The 20,759-nt window shown below is 38.6% G+C and overlaps 1 protein-coding gene across 3 annotated transcripts in view; it reads left to right on the plus strand.

Moving 5' to 3' along the window:
• Positions 1–20,759, plus strand: part of LOC126190656 (RB1-inducible coiled-coil protein 1) — a 329,494-nt gene that overhangs the window by 294,119 nt on the left and 14,616 nt on the right. For all 3 annotated transcript variants that reach the window (XM_049931087.1, XM_049931085.1, XM_049931086.1), the window contains exons 18-20: positions 7,425–7,509; positions 10,421–10,470; positions 10,883–11,016. In XM_049931087.1, the coding sequence (XP_049787044.1) occupies positions 7,425–7,509; positions 10,421–10,470; positions 10,883–11,016 (269 nt within the window). The remainder of the gene's footprint in view (positions 1–7,424; positions 7,510–10,420; positions 10,471–10,882; positions 11,017–20,759) is intronic.

Below are 20,759 nucleotides of genomic sequence, written 5' to 3' on the forward strand. Positions count from 1 at the left end.
TCAGTGTGATCATGTGATGTAACTGACCCCAGGAATGTGTCAATAAAGTTTCCCCTTCCTGGGACAATGAATTCACGGTGTTCTTATTTCAATTTCCAGGAGTGTAGTAACATAATGATGGATAATCATAAATAGTAATGTAATGGTAAAAACAGTGACAATAATAATAATAGTAAGAATAATTAATAATAATTACAACAATGCTGATGCTTTTAACAATTTTTAAAATGATTACAGTTACGAATACCTCACTCTTTGCCACCGGCGATGACTTGCCTGCTTTTGAAGGACGACATATTACAAATTGATAAAAGATATTGGTTTTCAGTTTGAAAGTAGTGTAGGCACCCGGTGGTCCCGGTCTCCTATGGTGAACTGGAAGCTGAGCGGTGACCTCTCCTGTTGTCAGGATGCTAGGAAATGACCGTGGACACATCTGAAATGCCAATGAAACATAATTAATTCGTGACACCTTTATTCCTGCTGAGTACAATGTGGCCCGCGTAACACAGGCCGGCTGGGCTTGGTGATATCAACGACCTTCCCCGAATCCTCGCTGACTTGGAACAATGACACCAGCTCCGGGCCGCACCAGTCTTGCTAGCGCAGCACCGCATGCTGTGACGTAGCGGTGGAATGCCCTTACTTCGGCCGCACGTGGCTGGCCGGCTGCTGTGCGTAGGAGGCTCTGGGTTGGAGTCCCGGCGCTGTTGGCACGAGAAGTGTTCTCGTAGTGCGGAGTGTACTCTATCCCACATCGTCTTCTTCCCTGCTCCTCCTGGTGGCTCGTCCGCGGTGGATGGGCGGAACGGTCTGCAGTCCCCCAGCGTCGTCGGCTCATCCGGTTGTGACGGCGGATGCATAGGGCCTAGGCCCCGCACGATCTCGACGACGGCTCACTGATGTGGTCATCATTGGCGGCGAGCGAGTCTGCCGCGATGTCTGCTAATCCTGGGTTGATGATTGACAGCGGCAGCAGAGAGGACCAGAGCTGGTACTGTCCCCTCACGTCTGCTGCTGGATGGGCCGCCATTACTGCAACATCTCCTTAATAAAGATTAACATGTCGATCACCGAGCTGAGCGCTACGCAACGTCCCAGTACACATCTAACAGCAAGTCTAACTGCAAGTGCCTTGTTGCTATCAAAGCTGGCATATTTAAAGGAAGCACGAGCGACGTCCTGATGTCATGCTCGTTTGTAATGAACGCATTCGTTCCACTTATACTGCTGATTTATCTGTCGTACTTGCCCCTTAGGTGTTCTTTATGTGAAGTTATGAAATGCAGTACAGCTGACGCTATACCTCTGTCTTCACTCTACAAAAGTCTCCATCTAACACAAACCCGCGTGCTAAGCAATTCTCCCTCGCCTGTTGTGTGTAACCAGGCCATTGCCCCTGCGTAATGACACATGCAATCCTCTTACCACTTGGCTAACCTACTGCCTCTGGTTCTCGGCATAGGCAACGAAACTTTGACAATATTCCACGTTTTCAACTCTTTACTATTCTGCGACACTACAGTAGAAAATGATATAGCTTTATTACAGATAGAGAGGATATTGCTTTGTGGAGGAGGTGTTGTCTGTGGCTGATTCAACAGTTTGTATGTAAGAACAGGAGATTTATTGGCTTATTGCCTTCACGAATCATAGGTTACTGCAGCACATGTGACAAAAGAAGTGTGGACTGTTCGAAGAGATTTTGGGATTGCAACCAGTTATCGTAAACTTCACTCCACAATATTTCAATGGACACCTGTCAGTGATCTTCAGGTCAGTCATCGAAGACTGACAAAGACGTTCTCCGCTCTGTCTTATATAGCACGTTGATAGTATTGCTGTGCATGTGTCGGTCACGGTGACGTGACCACACTGCCCGGTGGCTGCACCCTCATATTCGGCATTGACGCTCGCTGCAGTCATCGGAGTATTCTGCTACCTTGGTCTGGAGCAAATCTCAGAGATGATGGGATTCCACGCATTATCCAACTGGTATCCGCTGTCAGTTTACTAGATTTTCTGCAATGCGTATTTCCGTGGATTCTTTTATAATGGAGTCCCAAAAAGATGTTGCTGTGGTCAGAATAAATTTTTAGTCATACTCTGGTGAATGTCTGATGGAGATCAATGTTTTGCTACTGCAGACTTGCCATGGAGTGATGTTTATGATGACTGGCTGCAATACCAAAATCTCTTTGAACATTTAATTTTCCAGGAAAATTTTAAATTTCACAAATGGGGACTGACAAAATAATGACTGAAAAAGATACATGCTTTTGTTGGATGTCTATCATAGGGTTTCAAAATTCATTGGGAAAGGAAAAAGGGCAATTATAACACATACAGTAAGCAACTGTGGTTTTGTGGAAGGTGCCGAATTGATTGTTGAATAAAGAGACTGTAGATTATCATCAAGACAGGAATGGTGAAGTGTTCCTAAAATGGTTCAGAAATATTCTACCAAAATTACAGCCCATCATTGTTATAATCATGGACAATATTTCTTCATATCGTAGTGTTAAGGTGGAGCAAAGGCCACAAAAACCTTGAGGGAAGGAAGATGATGTAAATTGGCTTATATGAAAGGGAGCATATGTCAAACCTACTGGGATTAAGCTTGAATTACTGAAACAGGTCGAAGCTGATGTTACACATAATGCTTTGATACAAATGATTTCACTGTTCCAGCATTTTCAAATACCTGTCAATGAGAAGTGTTAAAACAGAACAATTGGAAACATTAAATGATAAATTATTAACATTCATGTGGAAGTTGAACAAAAATAAATAGGCTTGCACATGATTTTGTGCAAATGTTTACATCACTTCCCTGTTTGAATGTGACAGTAAAACATTGTGTGTTGGGTCATCTTCACTGAATAGTGCAGGTAAGCAATGCTGCAACATAAAACATAAGGTTATTGTTGAACCCGATTACACACAGCTGAAGCTGCGTGGGAAGTAAAATCCAATGAGGTAATAGCGAAGGCGGAAAAACATACAGTGTAATTTTTACATCAGGTTTGTTCATACAATTATTAGATTACAGAAACTGCTTTGTATTATATACTTACTTTGCAGTCCACGCATAAGCCTTGAATATCAAGTTACTAAGAGTATTTTAATTCAGCGCAAGTCTCTAGAAACTAAATAACTTCATTATGGTCCAAGTGATTTGCAACTTCATGTCATGCACACATCAGATATGGGACAAACTGTATATAAGGTGTAATCAAAAAGTTTCCAGTCGAAGGCTTGCCCCAGTACGTCACAAAGGCAAAATTACTGTGAGGATTTAGGCAAACATCCACCAACCTACCAGGTTGAAGATACCTGTTTGGTGAAACAGTGTGTCCTCCTGCATTTTTTTTCTAAATGGGGGGGATATCAGGGCTATGGGACGGGTGCTCGAGTGTCTCCTACTTTAGTTGGTTCGTAATGGATGAGGCTGGTGTCGTGAGTTGAATCGCAACCAGTTTGGAACTTGGCACACCATTCTACAATTGTGGTTTTTGACCAATGTGCTGCCCTGTACACATTATTCATTCTCCTATGTGTGTCTACCATTGTTTGTCCTTTGGCAGACAAGAAAAGAATAACAGCACGGTGTCCTGTGAGGACGCATTTGGTAATAACCTTGCCATAGTTCACGTCTCCGCATTTACCACATACGAGTTCAAAAGGCACAAATGCCACATTGGTGCCTTGCCTGCATGTTGGTGCTTATATACCCACATCAGAGTCATGCTACATTACATGTTTGCTGCAGCAGTGCCCTCAAATGAAAATTTTGCTCACTTCTTATACAAAGACTCGGTATTTTCCATGTATGCCACATTATTAATGAAAAAATAATTTTACAATTTTTTTGAAATTAATATTAAAATTGCACTTACTTAGCAAACTTGCATTCTAAAGAAAGTACGAGGGTAAGTCAATTATTATCCTCAATTTAGTTATATTTTTGTTTATTTTGGAGGTACTGTCGTTTTACGTTGATGACACGTGCTTTGTGTATTTGTCGTTATATCTTTGCAATTTTCAAGCTGCTAGGTTAGTTTTGTTATCGCTGCCGTGCTGTTAATCATGGCTGCTCTGCTGTCTTATTTGCACCAAAGAGGAGCAACATTCAGTGATCTGTTTTTTGTGGTCAGAGGGCGTATCAGGGTCAGAAATTCATCGAAGACTTTTGGTACAGCACGGGAACAGTGTATTGCCACAACAGTGTGTCTATGAATGGATTGAAAAATTCCGAAATGGTCGCACAAGTGTTACCCATGATGAAGGAGCCAGACGACTGTTTACCTCCACTACTGAAGGAACCAATGAGCATTCGTGTGAAATGATTCTCTTAGACTGATGATTAACTATTGACGAAGTGGCACATCGTCTGCAAATTAGTCACAATTCTGCGTGTGGAATAACAACAGACTTGGGTTTCATAAAGTTTGTGCAAGATGGGTCCCAAAACAACTCACACAGTTGCATAAACAAATGCATCCTCTGAGTAGGCAAATAACAAAGATTATGTATAAACACATTATTTATTTTGTGATTCTGTCAAATGAAAATAAAATCTAGATCACTAACTATACCTACTATTCTGATTACTGGTTTCAATCAGATACACAAATCATCTTGAGATTCAAAACAGTGGAAAATGAAAAGGGTGTTATAATACAAAAATTATAGGAGTCAATAATAAAATATGTACAACTAATGGTGCTAAGAAAAATAAAACAACATGACATGAGTCATATGTAGCTTTGCAATGTGCAGTTTGTTCAAAAGGAATTGAAGATACAGTAATCAACTACTGAATAGATAAAAGTGGTGTTGTGCAGTAAATTATGAGGACAGCAATGTGCATGTATCAGTACTGAAATGAATCAGTTCCACTGTAGTGATTGCCTATCCTCAGTGTTGATTTATACTAATTTTTCTTTGAAAGAAGGGTTATGAGCATAATGTTAATCACACCATGTGTTTAATTCATTGTTGTTCTTGTGGTCCTCAGTACAGAGACTGGTTTGATGCAGCTCTCCATGCTACTCTATCCTGTGCAAGGTTCTTCATCTCCCAGTACCTACTGCAACCTACATCCTTCTGAATCTGTTTAGTGTATTCATCTCTTGGTCTCCCTCTACAATTTTTACCCTCCACGCTGCCCTCCAATACTAAATTGTTGATCCCTTGATGCCTCAGAATATGCCCTACCAAGTGATCCCTTTTTCTAGTCAAGTTGTGCCACAAATTTATTTTCTGTCCAATTCTATTCAGTACCTCCTCATTAGTTATGTGATCTACCCATCTAATCTTCAGCATTCTTTTGTAGCACCACATTTCAAAAGCTTCTATTCTCTTCTTGTCTAAACTATTTACTGTCCATGTTTCACTTCCATACATGGCTACACTCCATACAAATACTTTCAGAAACGACTTCCTGACACTTAAAACTATACTCGATGTTAACAAATTTCTCTTCTTCAGAAACGCTTTCCTTGCCATTGCCAGTCTACATTTTATATCCTCTCTACTTCGACCATCATCAGTTATTTTACTACTTTAATTGTCTCATTTCCTAATCTAATTCCCTCAGCATCACCGGACTTAATTCGACTACATCCCATTTGCCTCGTTTCGCTTTTGTTGATAGTCATCTTATATCCTCCTTTCAAGACACTGTCCATTCCGTTCAGCTGCTCTTCCAGGTCCTTTGCTGTCTCTGGCAGAATACAATGTGATCGGTGAACCTCAAAGATTTTATTTCTTCTTTATGGATTTTAATTCCTAATCCAAATTTTTCTTTTGTTTCCTTTACTGCTTGCTCAATATACAGATTGAATAACATCGGGGATAGGCTACAACCATGCCTCACTCCCTTCCCAAACACTGCTTCCGTTTCATGCCCCTCGACTCTTATAACTGCCATCTGGTTTCTGTAAAAATTGTAAATAGCCTTTCGCTCCCTGTAATTTACCCCTGCCACCTTCAGAATTTGAAAGAGTGTGTTCCACTCAACATTGTCAAAGGCTTTCTCTAAATCTACAAATGCTAGAAATGTGGGTTTGCCTTTCCTTAATCTATTTTCTAAGATATGTCGTAGGGTCAGTATTGCCTCACGTGTTCAAACATTTCTAGGGAACCCAAATTGATCTTCCCCGAGGTCGGCTTCTACCAGGTTTTCCATTCGTCTGTAAAGAATTCGTGTTAGTATTTTGCAGCCATGGCTTATTAAATGGATGGTTCGGTAATTTTCACATCTGTCTACACCTGCTTTCTTTGGGATTGGAATTATTATATTCTTCTTGAAGTCTGAGGGTATTTCGCCTGTTTCGTACATCTTGCTCACTAGATGGTAGAGTTTTGTTAGGCCTGGCTCTCCCAAGGCCGTCAGTAGTTCTAATGGGATGTTGTCTACTCCCGGGGCCTTGTTTCGACTTAGGTCTTTCAGTGCTACTTAGGTTTAATTCATAAGTAATATATTTTCACACTGTGTAATCCATTAGGCAGACTGTAAGGAAATGTAACATAGCAAAAAAACTAAATTCTTAAACAGTGCAGTTCATGTGGAATCTGGCCTGATAACCTAATGCCATGTGGCATCAGTATGCTGTGTCATCTCCATCCACTGTGTCCAATTCTGCTTGCAGATCAGTATGCACAGCAGTCCAGTATTAGTAATTGGTAACTTCATAAGAGTGGGGTACTGTCTTAAAATCATTGTTACTTGTTCTTGGTAACTACTGTGTGTGTATTCTGACAGCAGAACACCTTGTTCCAAGTGCATTAATCATAGGTCATCATTTTTCACATGATAACCTGATTGTTGCAGATTATCCTTGAATTGCTAATTTTATAAATACTTAGTTGTTTCAGTCTTCCCAAAAAAAAAAGTTATTTGCAGTTTGGATTGCCCACATTGGTGATGGTTACCACTTCGGTAATGCTACTATTGTGAGGCATCATAAAAGTTGCATGCTTTTGTAAGACTATCAGCACAGAAGTACAAACATTGCCTCATATGTTGCAGCGATTCTCCAGTAAGTCCAAGGAGGCTGATGTGCCATGAGGCCCCTCACACACACACACACACACACACACACACACACACACACACTCTTGTTCATTTCAAGATTTCTTTTCGATTAGACGAAATTACTGGTTTTTAACATTGCTGAAACTTTGAAATATTAGTCATTTAAAATTTATTCAAATATTTCAATGAAATATAAAAGTGAATATGATGGAAAGTTCTTGATGGAATTTTAGGAGTAAAGTAATAATGTACTGACATAGTTGTGTCGATAAGCATATAATTGTGCAGAGGCCCACACATTGTGCAAATAGAGAGTATTATCCTTCTCATGTTTCAGTATTCATTATTTGTAGATAAATAATTGTATTAATTTGTTTTGCAGGGATGTTAAAAGGAACCGTGACGCTGCAACAAGTCCAGATCATGTTGATAAAGGTGTTTCAGAGCAGTTTCTACAAGAAAATCTGGTAAATTATTATTTTAGTGTTGTTACACTCTTAACAGGCTAAGACTAACAGTTTAAACAAATATCAGGATAGATAATGAAAGTAAATTACGCCAGGCAAATGAAACTGTGTGTGTGTGTGTGTGTGTGTGTGTGTGAAATTATCATGTGAGAATGTAGGATGGTATCGAAGCAGCACTGTTGCAACATATTCTGAAAGTGGTAATTCAGAAAACCAGCTCATATTTGTAGTACACAGAAAAGAAAAAAAAATAAATCTATACTCTGAAGTTTTGTAATTGTAATTTGTGTATAAAAAAGTAGAAAAGTGTAAAAACAATGAAAAACAAAAACAAAGGAGCCATTTTCATTCATATTCTGTATGATTTATTATAATTTCGAGTTTCATACCTTCAATGTGGGCGAAGCCAGTACAACGAACCGAAATTTTTGTCCCGATAACATTCCCAGGGTTACCCCAGTCTTCAGCCTTCTGACTGGTTTGATTCGGCCTGCCACAAATCCCACTCCTGTGCCAATCTTTTTGTGTCATAGCAGCGGTTCCAACCTTCTGTCTGAATTATTTACTGGATGTATTCCAGTCTCTGGATTCCTCTACTGTTTTTACCCTCTGCAGTTCTCTCTAGTACCATACGTCTCAACAGATGTCTTGTCATTCTGTCCCTTCTTCTTGTCAGTGTTTCCCATATATTCCTTTCCTTGCCGATTTTGCAGAGAACCCCCTCATTCCTTGCCTTCTCAGTCCACCTAATTTTCGACATTCTTTTGTAGTACCACATCTCAAATGCTTTGATTCTCTTCTGTTCCAGTTTTCCCACATCCATGTTTCACCACCATACAATGTTGTGCTCAAAACATACATTCTCAGAAATCTCTTCCTCAAATTAAGACCTACGTTTAGTAGTAGTAGTAGTAGTAGTAGTAGTAGTAGACTTCTCTTGACCAATAATTCCTTTTTTGCCAGTGCTAGTCTGCTTTTAATGCCATCTTTGCTTCATCCATCATGGGCTGTTTTGCTGGCTAGGTAGTAGAATCCCTTAACTTCGTCCACTTCTATCCCCTGATTCTGATGTTAAGTTACTCGTTGTTTTCATTTGTGCTACTGCTCAGTACTTTCATTTTTCTTCAGTTTACTTTCAGTTCATATTCTGTTCCATTCCATTCAACAATTGATATCCTTGCACCTTGAATTTTAATTCTGCTCTTGAACCTTTGTTTTATTTTTGTCATTGCTTCTTTGATGTATAGGTTGAACAGTAGGGGCGAAAGACTACTTCGCTGTCTTACACCCTTTTTAATGTAAGTTCTTCATTCTTGGTCTTCCACTCTTAACTGATTATTATCTAGGAAATCCCCAATTCTCTTTTGCAGTCTTCTGTATATTATCCTTTTCAGCATCTTGGATGCACGAGCTGTTAAGACGACTGTGCGATAATTCTCGCACTTGTCAGATCTTGCTACCTTCACAATTGTGTGGATGATGTTTTTCCAAAAGTCAGATGGTATGTTACCAGACCCATACATTCTACACACCAATGTAAATAGTTGTTTTGTTGCCACTTTCCTCAATAATTTTAGAAATTTAAATGGTATGTCATCAGTCCCTTCTGCCTTATTTGATCTTAAGTAGTCCATAGCTCTTTCAAATTCTGATTATAATACTGGATCCCCTATATTGTCTCTGTCGACTCCTGTTTCTTCATCTATCGTGTCATCAGACAAGTCTCAGAGATGTCATCTGCCTCAAGGACACCTTCATTGTACTTTTTCCACCTATCCACTCTCTCCCCTACATTTAACAATCGAATTCCCATTGCACTCGATGTTACTGCCCTTGCTTTTGATTTCACCAATAGCTGTTTTGACTTTACTGTATGCTGAGATAGTCCTTCTGAGAGCATTTCTTTTTCACATTTTCCTGCAGCCATTTCATCATAGCTTCCTATCACTTACTATTTGTGTCATTCGTAGGTGGTGTTGTCAATAGAAAATAACATTTTGATTTTGTTATTGAACTTGCAACATTAACAATGCTGGTACAGAATTAATCTTGAGTCTCTGTGGTACGATTTATAGTGTTGATTATTTCAGTTACAATGTTGCAAAATCTGAGACTCAGTAAATGTTAAACTGGCTCTTGCCATCCAGAACTGCAATCTGTCTACTAGGTTGTCATCACAGAGGCTGTACTTAAATTTGTGCAGATGACTTTCATTTATTTCTTGAGTATGTTTTGTCAGTTAACCCTCTGACTGCTGTGAACAAGTTAAGTAGTCATGCTCTGCAACTCCCAAGGTGCTGAGGATGCTGTTAAATTCAGCCTCTTGGGTTTCATTAATTGCTATTGATGTATGTACGCATCATGTTCTGCCATCCCCTCTCATGACTGCAGATGAGGTACGTCTGTGTATCTGTGTTATGAAAAAAGTTTCAAGTATTTGTCGTATGACATACATGTCTCTTTGCCTGCTATCGTTTACAAAAATCCTCGTTTTGATGTGTTGAACTCCTTTATGAAGGCACAGAATTGTGCCCACTCACTTGACCACCCACCAGGTATAGAAATCAATATCTCAAAAATGAAATGAGATATGGTGGTGCTCTCAGTTTTAAATAAAATTTTGATATCTTATCTACATTTCATACACAGTGGTGTATAAGTTAAGATCAGTCATGTACAAAGTACCACTGCAAACTAGAATTTGGTGCAATGCTTTACTTAATGTGATGCACTTCGATAATTGTGACAAATAACGAAAAGAAATTCAGTCCTTTATTGAATTTTTTTTCAACAACAAAGCTTTGCTCACCACGGAATGCAGAGAGCACATGTCGAGCAGTCAAAGGGTTAATATCAGCTATTTTGTATTTTTGTACAAGATTTTTCAATTTTTTCCTTTATTTGCTTTCAGACTCGCAGTGCTAGTTCGTTAATCCAACAAGGAAAAATAAGTATTGTATCGTAAGTATAGTTTTTTACCCTTTTTATTTCACATTTAATTGTCTCCATTGATAATCTATTGGCCTGCAAACATTGTAGCCACTACTGGTTTTGCCTTTCACGTAGGAACTGTATCATATTTTTGCAAGTTTGCATTTAAGAAGACAAGCACTTGATGCTTCCCCCTTGTTACTATAGTTGTTTGACTAAATATATTCTTGTCTGTCTTTCCTGTCAGTTTTTTTTATCCCATCATGGACCTTCCATTGTTTGATTTTTCATATGAGTTAAGTTTTTTTCCCTCAATAGTGTATGTAAATCAGTATGTAAGCTTGAACATTTGTAAGGATACTCTAATTTAGTGTGTATTGGTGTAACAGTTTTATGTGTTAAAATTACTGTGTATTCTGCCACAAAAAACTTTTAATTTTAGATGCAATGTTGGTGATGCTGTGCTGGTAGTTTGGAATGAAGTTCACCGTAATTATCTCATTCTCCAAGAAACATCTACTCTGTATTTCCTGCATCAAGATTGCTTGGATATACTTGGCTTGCGTCCAAGTTCAGGTTAGTCACAAACATTCAGAGGCAGTGGTGAGTTTCTTTCTAGGTATTCTGGAGTTTCTTTCTGTACGTCAGTTTTATTGTGTTCTCTATAGTTTGCAAACTTTTGGAGATTTTAATTTTTGCTGTGGGTTTGCGGTAACAGAAGTTGTGTGATAGAGGGGGGGGGGGCTCCATTTGTTTTAAAGACGGTAATATGGGTGTAGTTCAGAATTATTCTGTAGCTTATACGGGGTGTTCAAAAAGTCTCTCCACAGTGCCGTATGATTGTTAGCTGCACTTGCCGTATGATTGTTCACCTGCCTGGATTTTTCAACGAAACAATACATGCACAATGATACTGCAGTGATATTCTGTACTCATTCATAGAAGAACTTGTGTGAAGTGAAATACTGAATGGTTATTTTCAACAAGATGGTGCAATCACGCATACAGCTTACGTTTCAGTGTCACTGCTTGCTGATGTTTTTGGTGATCGCATAATTTCACAGTCGCCTGACCTAACACCACTAGACTTTTTCTTCTGGGGTGCACTGAAAGCAAATGTCTATAAAAACTGTCCAAAATTCATCGATGAATTGAGAACTGCAATATCCACATTCACTGCTTCTGTTACTGAAGAAATGTTACAGCTTGTGTTTGGAAACATGATTAGACGAATTGAATTGTTTATTCAACAACAGGGAGGACACTTCCAAAATTTATTGTGAAAATTTGTAAGTAAAAATGAATATTCAAAAAATTAATAACTTGTATTTCACTGAGTTTCATTTCAGTGTATTCACTGTGGTGTATGGCACGCATGGCTAACAATCACACGACACTGCGGAGAGACTTTTTGAACACCTTGTAGCATCACAGTAATGTGTAGCAAACATGTTGCACGATTTTCCTACCATGTTATTGAAATATTCATGTTGAGAATTAAACAACTGCATGTGACTTCAAAGCAAAACAACACTCTGATGGATACGCATTTTGAGATTTCGGTCACATAGCTGAATGTGATTCATTGTAACAACTTTATTGGATCACTTGTTGGATCAAATTTTGCAGTTGGTTTTAAACTAATGTCCCAGTGAGCCAGAGACATAAAATTTTGAACATAGCAAAGAACTGGATGATAATGCAATATTAATTCTCTTTCTTGTCAGTCTGTGTTGGGGATAGGTGTGAAAATGGTTGGTAATACCTGACATCTCAGCAGCTCTGCAGGACTAGAGTGTTGTGTGGGGAGTATTGGAATGCGTTGCAGCTGTTAAGCAAGTGGATGGGCGTGGCTGGAGCAGAGAGAAAGGGGAAGAGGAGATGGACAGAGAGAGGGGGAGAAGTTGATGTGTGCATTGTGTGTGATATACTTGTACATGGATGAATCTGCAGATTAAAAATCTAATATTTATATAAGTAATTATTTAAATAAAAAATTTAATGTCATCTGAATGTTTAAAATCCATTGAGAACTTTCACAGACAAGACTAAAAACAGAACATCATTATTTAAATAAAAATGAATTTTAATATACATCATTGTAAGCAGATTAAAAAGTATAAAATAGTGCCTCCTTGCCTCACACAGATTTCTAATCCTGTTAGACAGTTCCAAAAATTTGTACTTTTGAATCTTTAATAGCTACGACAATACTTTGTAAGATTTATAATGAAAAATGTGGGGTGCATGCAGTAGATAATAGTTGGAAATAACTATTCATGCATCAGTTATGTATTGCATGTGCACCACATTTTTTGTTGTACATCTTACAAGCACTGTCATAACTATTAAAAGCACAAATTTTCAGGGCTATCTGTATAGTGTTAGGAATGTGTATGGGGCTGAGACAAATTATTTTATACTTTTTAGAACAATTTAAAAACACAATATATTAAAAAGTGTGTTTTTATTTACATAGTTATTTGGACTGATACTACTGCTGCAAACCTTCCAGCCACCCTCTAAATTTCTTGGAAACTGTTTTTGACTCTCAGAGTATGGCTGGTAAATGTGCTGCAGTAATATCATTGCAAGAGTGAGCTACATTCAGCTTCAGGCCTGGATTGTCTCATTGATTACTCAGAATATTAAGAAAATTCGAAGCTTCGTAAAAATAGTATATATGTCTGTTGTCAAAAATCGCACAATGAAACAGTTAAACGGTGCTGTGTAATTTATTTTCAGTGCTGTACAATTTCTTGTAAATGCTGATCCCAGTGCTTGAAACTTACAGTACATCTTAGATCTGAGAACTAATGCTGAAGTAAGATATGTTGGACTGTGTACATTTAGAAAGGTCAGCATGCTATAGTCAAAACATTTAAATTTTATGCCTTAGGACAACAATATCACATTTGTGAGCCATGTATTATATCAGAGATCTGCGTGGGCGATACAGGAATAAGAAGTAGAGCTATGTTAGTCAACAGGAACCAGTGTGGTGCAACTAAATGTGTTGTAGTTCTCTCTGTACACCAAATGTCATGAGTTCTGCATATTTACCTTTACCAATAAAATTTTTATTTAACTTCCAGACTATTAACAAGAAGTGACTATTAAATATTTCGAACTACTATGGTAGATGACTAACAATTTTATTCTCATATAAGAGAGGTGTAATATGTTGAACACCCAAATTTTGTCCAGTTACCTCTTTCACAATTGACCATGGAGTTTTATTTTGTTCTGAGTGTTATTTATTCTTTTGGTATAATGGATCTGATGACATTCCTCAGTACTTCACAGCATTTCCTGTAGTGAAATTACGTTACAGGGTTCTGACTGTCCTCCGTATTATGATAGAGCTCCCATTTCCTCCTACATGATATTCTGATGCCATTAGTTACCTAAATTGGTTGCTTATTAGTTTGCTTGACCACATGAAAATTTTAAATGGAAAAGAGCTATCAAAGAATGTGGTAAAGGTTGGAAGAAATTCATTTATATTTATCAGTCAAGTAGAGTTTCTGCCAAGGTTTCCCTTTGAGGGTGGCTTTAAATGTCTGCACTGAAAGTTTGCTCATATTTTTAAATCCTTTGCTGCAGGACATTCATTTTATTACCTGTGCATTATGATTTAGCTGGCCAGTACAAATTTTTGTCATATTGTGCCCTTCACGTTAATTGACCATGAAGCTGACTGACCATGAATCTGGTTGACTGTGAAGATATCTGTGATCACAATGTTTGTATTCTGAATTCTAGTTACAGAAGGATAGGAACAGTCTGCCCATATACCTGTCAAGTCATATGGTGGCATGTACTGTTGTGAGTTTGTTAGCTGGTAATTCCTTCAAGTTCACTCAAAATGGCTGTTAATAGCTGATATCTGGATATGCAATAATAATAATAATAATAATAATAATAATAATAATAAACAGTGGTATAGAGACTGACTGCTGTGTTCCTAATCTTCCAGAAATTGAAGTAACTCCATTCTTGTGAGAATTCATTGGGAAGTTTAAATTAAAATCCTCACACAAAATCAGCTTCATGTCTTTATTAAGAACTGAGCTTAGCACAGCATTAAGTCTAAATGGGAAAACTCTTGTCTTCTGAACTGCAGGAAATACACAGGGCTTTTATAAAAAGTATTTTCCTTGAAAATTCAAACTCTCCTGCATGACCAAATATTTGGTGTTAGAGTTTTGGTATGTCAACTCTTTTAAATGAAACATTACTCGTAGTATAAATGGCTACACCTCTGTTCTGTAATGAACTCCTTGCACACGAATCAGATACGATGTACTGCTCCAAAGGAAGCCTTAGTATTTCTTCGTTATGTAAATGAGACTCTCAGATACAAGTTATGTCAGTGTCAAGATCTATTAGCGATTGTCTACTTATTTTTTAGTGCCAGTATTATGAAAAGAATAGATTGCTACTCACCACATAGAGATGATGTTAAGTCATAGACAGGCACAACAAAATGACTGCTAAATATTTGAGCTTTTGGTCAAAAGACCTTTTTCTAAAGTATTCAACACACAATGTGCGTGCACACACAAACATACATTCACGCCACTACAACTCACACATGAGCACTGTCTCTGGCCACCAAGGCCAGACTGCGAGCAACTGCCCATGATGAAAGAAGCAATCTAGGTGGTGGGGGGTAAGGAAAAGCTGGGGCAGGGAGGGGGGAGGGACAGCAGGGTAGGGGTGAGCAACGGTAAAATTGTGCAGTCCGCACCTAGCTGTCCTACCCTGTTCCCACCATGTCCATGAACTTTCCCCCAAGCAGCACTTCACAGTACCCCACCCCTACCCTGCTATCCCTAACCCTCCCTGCCCCAGCCTTTTCCTTAACCCCATCATCCAGACTGCTCTTCCATGCACAGTTTATCACAGTCTGTCATGTGTGAGTTGTGCTTGTGTGACTGTGTATTTGTTGTCTACTTCAGAAAGCTCACGTATTTAGCAGTCTTTTTGTTGTGTCTCTCTGCTACTCAGCATGTCCCTTGTATGGTGAGTAGCAATATATCCTTTTCATAATATTGTCATTGTTCCGTCCTGGATTTTCCATTGTTTAATTTTTAATTTCATAAATATTTAATGAAGTAAGCTTATTATGCCTTCTGGTCTGCATCCCCTGTTTACTGAACTAATTTCCAGTATTAAAAGGAGCCTTCCTTAAGCAGTGATACCTCCTACATCATCCTAAAGAAAGGTTTATCCTCTCTACAAGTTATCACTGGAATTTGGCTTTGAGTGAGCTCAGATCAACTTATTATACTGTCACTTACAAACTTTGCCATAAATTTTGCCACCATCTCTCTTCCCAATCTTCCTCAGGTGTAGACCATGCCTAATTTAGCCTGACCTATGAATACTCACAAATGGCACCTGTCTGTACCTTCTCAAATCCCGTATTAACACACACCATAGTACTATTGGAATGGGGTTTATTGTAATGCAGGATCTCCGGATAACACTAGTGGACCAAATTTGAGCAAGTCATGCCTAAGTCGCTGCCTGTAACATCAGCCTAGTATCTCCTACTATGACTATTCCCAGCCTTTACTGCTATTACCTGAGCCTCTTCAGTACAATCCTTGTAGTAGGAGAGCCCACAACCAAAAGTTTTGACTTACAGCAATACAGCAGAAACCACATAAAATCAGGAGATTTCACTGCCTTAAACCAAAATACAGTAATTTTAGAATTGTAACAGACCATCTGAAAATCTCTCTTACTAGTAGATTTATGTCAGTTATTGCACAAAAATCATTGTTCAGAAGAATGTGAGCACCTCCCATTTTGAGACTGTTATGAAAGTGTTAAAAATTTTACCAGTTGGTAGCAAAGCATTACATCAGAAATCTGTTGAATATGATAAAATTTAGTTTTTCAGATACAGAAAAAATTGGTATCTGACAAATTTAGTGCTGCATTGTACTAATCAGACAATTTTCTGATAGTAAAAAAACCTTACAAGATCATATTTAATGGTATTAAAGTCTTTGTTACAAGCCAGTGAATAAGCTGCAGTTCCCAAGATCAGTTTGGATTTTGTAGAAATATTGGAACATGCAAGGCAGTACCAATACTACAACTTGCCTTAGAAGATAGATTAATGAAAGGCAAACCTATGTTTCTAGCAATTTGTAGACTTAGAGAAAGCTTTTGACAATGTTGACTGGAATACCCTCTTTCAAATTCTGAAGGTGAGAGTGGTAAAGTATAGGGAGTGAAAGGCTATTTACAATTTGTACAGAATCTATATGCCAGTTATAAGAGTGTAGGGGCACGAAAGGGAAGCAGTGGTTGAGAAGGGAGTGAGACAGGGTTGTAGCCTATCCCCGATGTTATTCAATCTGTATATTGAGCAAGCAGTAAAGGAAACAAAAGAAAAATTCAGAGTAGGAATTAAAATCCATGGAGAAGAAATAAAAACTTTGAGGTTTGCCGATGACATTGTAATTCTGTCGGAGACAGCAAAGGACGTGGAAGAGCAGCTGAACAGAATGGACAGTACTGGAAAGGAGGACATAAGATGAACATCAACAAAAGCAAAATGAGGATAATGGAATGTGGTCAAATTAAATCAGCCGATGCTGAGAAAATTAAATTAGGAAATGAAACACTTAAAGTTGTAGAGGAGTTTTGGTATTTGGGCAATAAAATAACGGATGATGGTCAAAGTAGGGAGGATATAAAATGTAGACTGGCAATGGCGAGAAAAGCATTTCTGAAGAAGAGAAATTCGTTAACACAGAGTATAGACTTAAGTCACGGGAAATATTTTCTGAAAGTGTTTGTATGGAATGAAGCCATGTATGGAAGTGAAACAAGGACGATAAACAGTTTAGAAGAAAATAGAAGCTTTTGAAATGTGGTACTATAGAAGAATGCTGAAGATTAGGTGGATAACTCAGGTAACTAATGAGGAGGTACTGAATAGAACTGGAGAGAAAAGAAATTTGTGGCACAACCTGTCTAGAAGAAGGGATCGGTTGGTAGGAGACGTTCGGAGACATTTGAAGTATCACCAGTTTAGTCCTGGAGGGAATTGTGGCGGATAAATATCATTGAGGGAGACCAAGAGGCAAACAGTAAGCGGATTCTGAAGGATGTAAGTTGTAGTAGTTATTCAGAGATGAAGAGGCGTGCACAGGGTTGAGCAGCATGGAGAGCTGCATCAAACCAGTCTTCGGACTGAAGACAACAACAAAATCTAAAAATCGTACAGTGAAGTTTATGTTAGGTAATACCTTTTGTGGACGTTGAATCTTCATCTAAAAGAACATTGCTCATTTCTGGTAGTTGGCAGCTGGAAAATCACGAAAAATTATATGTCCCTGATTGTCATTCTGTCAGAAAGAAATAGGGTTTAGACCTGTTACATTTTTTTGTATGAGTGTTGCTCCATATTTGTGAAATATATACGTTTTTAATAAATACTATGGCAGATCTGTTTTACACAGCAGTAGATTGCAAGGGTTAGAATTAGATGAATCCAAGGTTTAGAGATGTAGAAGAATGTTCACTTTTCATTTTATACGTTGTGTAAAAATGTTTAATCTAACCGAAATAACATTATTAATTTTTCTTGATTTTATAATCTGCAGATGAATTCTTCTAAGACAGTCAGTACATTCCTGTTATCACGAGTACATGTTCCTAAATCTGTGAAAGCCTTTTGGTAGCATGTAAAATTTTTCGGCATTGTCAGTAGCCTTTCTTTTCCCTTGTGATAGAATGCAGCATTGTAATCGAAACTGATCCTAGCATGAAAAACAGGTTAAGATTTTGCTAGAGCAATCAGATTGTTTCATGCAGGTGCAAAACATTAGTGTAACAGCGGGAATTACAAATGCCAACAACCATCTAAATCTTTGCTGAAGTTGTAAAAGTTCCATATTCCTAAGCACTATCAGGAAAATGTCAGTGTTGAATATTGAAGAATTACGTGGCCTCATTAACTAATTTGACAAACATGGTAAACAATCTTGGTATTTGTCTTCTCGTGTTCTTGGCAAGTTAGCTCCTCTGTCATTGTTTGATTAACAATACCATGACAGTATTCATAGTGCATGTCATGATTAATATGGATGGTTTTGTTTGCTATAATCTGTGCCATGTGCTGTTGTGACCAATTAATAATTAAAAATTAAACCAGAGCTTATTAATACTTCATATTGTTGCATTCATGAGACATGATTCAAGGGACAAGAGCATAAAAAGTAAATAGCAGTTCTCAACATCGGGGAGTTAGAAACTGTGGCACATTCTTTTCATTTTTGAATGTATAGGTAACGTAAGAATTTCTGAAAACACTAATTTAGCAATCCTTACAACCATTCAGAATTTTAAAAAGTAAATTGAACTCAGTGGCTGTGGTAGTTTGTTGCCAGTTTTGAAAATTTGCTGAGCCAAATACTTCACGTAAAATGTCTGAAAACAAACATTTTGATGATAAAATGACAGAATCTATGTACATTTTTAATATGAGATGTATTGTGATAATACTATCTGCACTTTTTTTTTTTTTTTTTGACATTGCAGAAATGGACCCACATGGAGCTGTGACGTTTTTGACCATTACTGCCCACCTAGCCAGTTCATAGTCATCTAATTTAACCATTTTATATGGTTTTGGCCATAAAGCAACAAATCATGCTTTTGGTTATGGGCTCTTGTAGTATTATACAAGGCCTTCAAGAGTTTTGTCACCTTATTGAGCCCAGCACTTGGTTTAAAAATTCTGTTGAATTGGTAGTCATTACCTAATGTCTCCTGCAACATTGCTGTAGTGCAATGAGACTGTTACCTAGATCTGGAATCCTCTCCTCTTCAATTTTGCTTTCTAACTTAGGCTTCCTGACAATGGTGGGAGTCTGCTACGTCTTACTTACTGGAGGCTCCTTTCCACATGACTCTTGACAGCTGGCTAAACCTATTCTTAACATTCAAAATGAAACTATGAGAGTATGTTCACTTCCTAATGGCTTTGTTGTCAGCTGCCAGTCCCACTTCTCCACCCTCAGCCTCTCCAGTGCCTTCCAGAGACAACAAAAATTTTTTTTTTCTGTATTTTATATAATTATTGACCAAATTTAAAACTGTAAAATGCTCACCACCAGTATTAGAGATTGAGATCACTTAGCACCCTCCAACAAACTTGACAAATAATTTGAAACCTTTTTGAAACTTTCTCTCTTGCTGACACTTGTTTGATGATTTGCACTATCCCCTAAAGTTAAGTAAAGATGAACTTAAAAAGGAAGATGTAAACAGGTCCCTGCATACAAGAGTTTCATACAGGTTGATGTGGAATTTTAGTGTGATAACCTGACCCATGGAGGCATGTTAACAACTGCAGAGGCCCAAGGCACCACATGAGACAGCTGCTGGAAAGAGGGTTCCATCCCCAGACAATGGTGGCTGTCGAGATGGCGACAGTGGTGAAAGTGTGTTAACTTCCACTGGCTCTGGAACTGGAACAGACGGTGCAAGGCCCATGGGAATTGGAGGCAGCAATGGCCGCTGCGACCAGGCGGGTGCAGAATCTGAAAGCTTGAAGCCTGTGGCAAGATCACACAATTCACAAGGATGAATTTGATTGTCGTGGCTCCTCAGCATTCCTCATGGTCCTGCAGGAGAAGCATAGAACCTTGAGGAAAACCTACAGTGGTGCCTCACTCCCAGCACCTGCATCCACCATGCAATATGTGTGATATTTTGCGTGTCTCTGGGCATGATACTTTGCATGTCTGGGCGGAGCGGGCACAGTCCGCCAGGGTGGGTGCAGCAAGGGGTGGTGCTGCCAATTTAAAACTCCGCCGGCGGTAGTCCGTTGCATGGCTGGCAGCAGTAGGAGGACAAGAGTAGCAACAGACCTTGATTCCATGTGTGGGAGGCACCAGATTCATCCATCTGGTGCTTAAATGTTCATACACAAAGTGTTCAGCTTTGCTGGTGGATTGTGGGTGGAACTCTGCACTCATGATATCGTTGATGCTAGAGGTGGTGTGAAACTATTCAAACTCAGTAGCAACAAACTGAGGTCTGTTGTCAGTCACAATCGCTTCAGGCAGTCGCTCAGGCGAAAGGTTGACGACAAGGCCTGGATAGTGAAATTAGCTGTAGTAGAGCGCATAGGAACCATGAAGGGAAATTTGCTGTAAGTGTCAACGACGACGAGCTGATCTGTAGTCCAGTAAGGACCCACAAAATCCAAGTTCAGACATTGCCCAGGCACTCAAGGTTCGGGCCATTCAAAGAACTGCCGAGGCTGGGCTGACTATTGTTCAGCA

This window comes from Schistocerca cancellata, chromosome 6 (genome assembly GCF_023864275.1).
Source record: "Schistocerca cancellata isolate TAMUIC-IGC-003103 chromosome 6, iqSchCanc2.1, whole genome shotgun sequence".
Taxonomy (NCBI): Eukaryota; Metazoa; Arthropoda; class Insecta; order Orthoptera; family Acrididae; genus Schistocerca; species Schistocerca cancellata.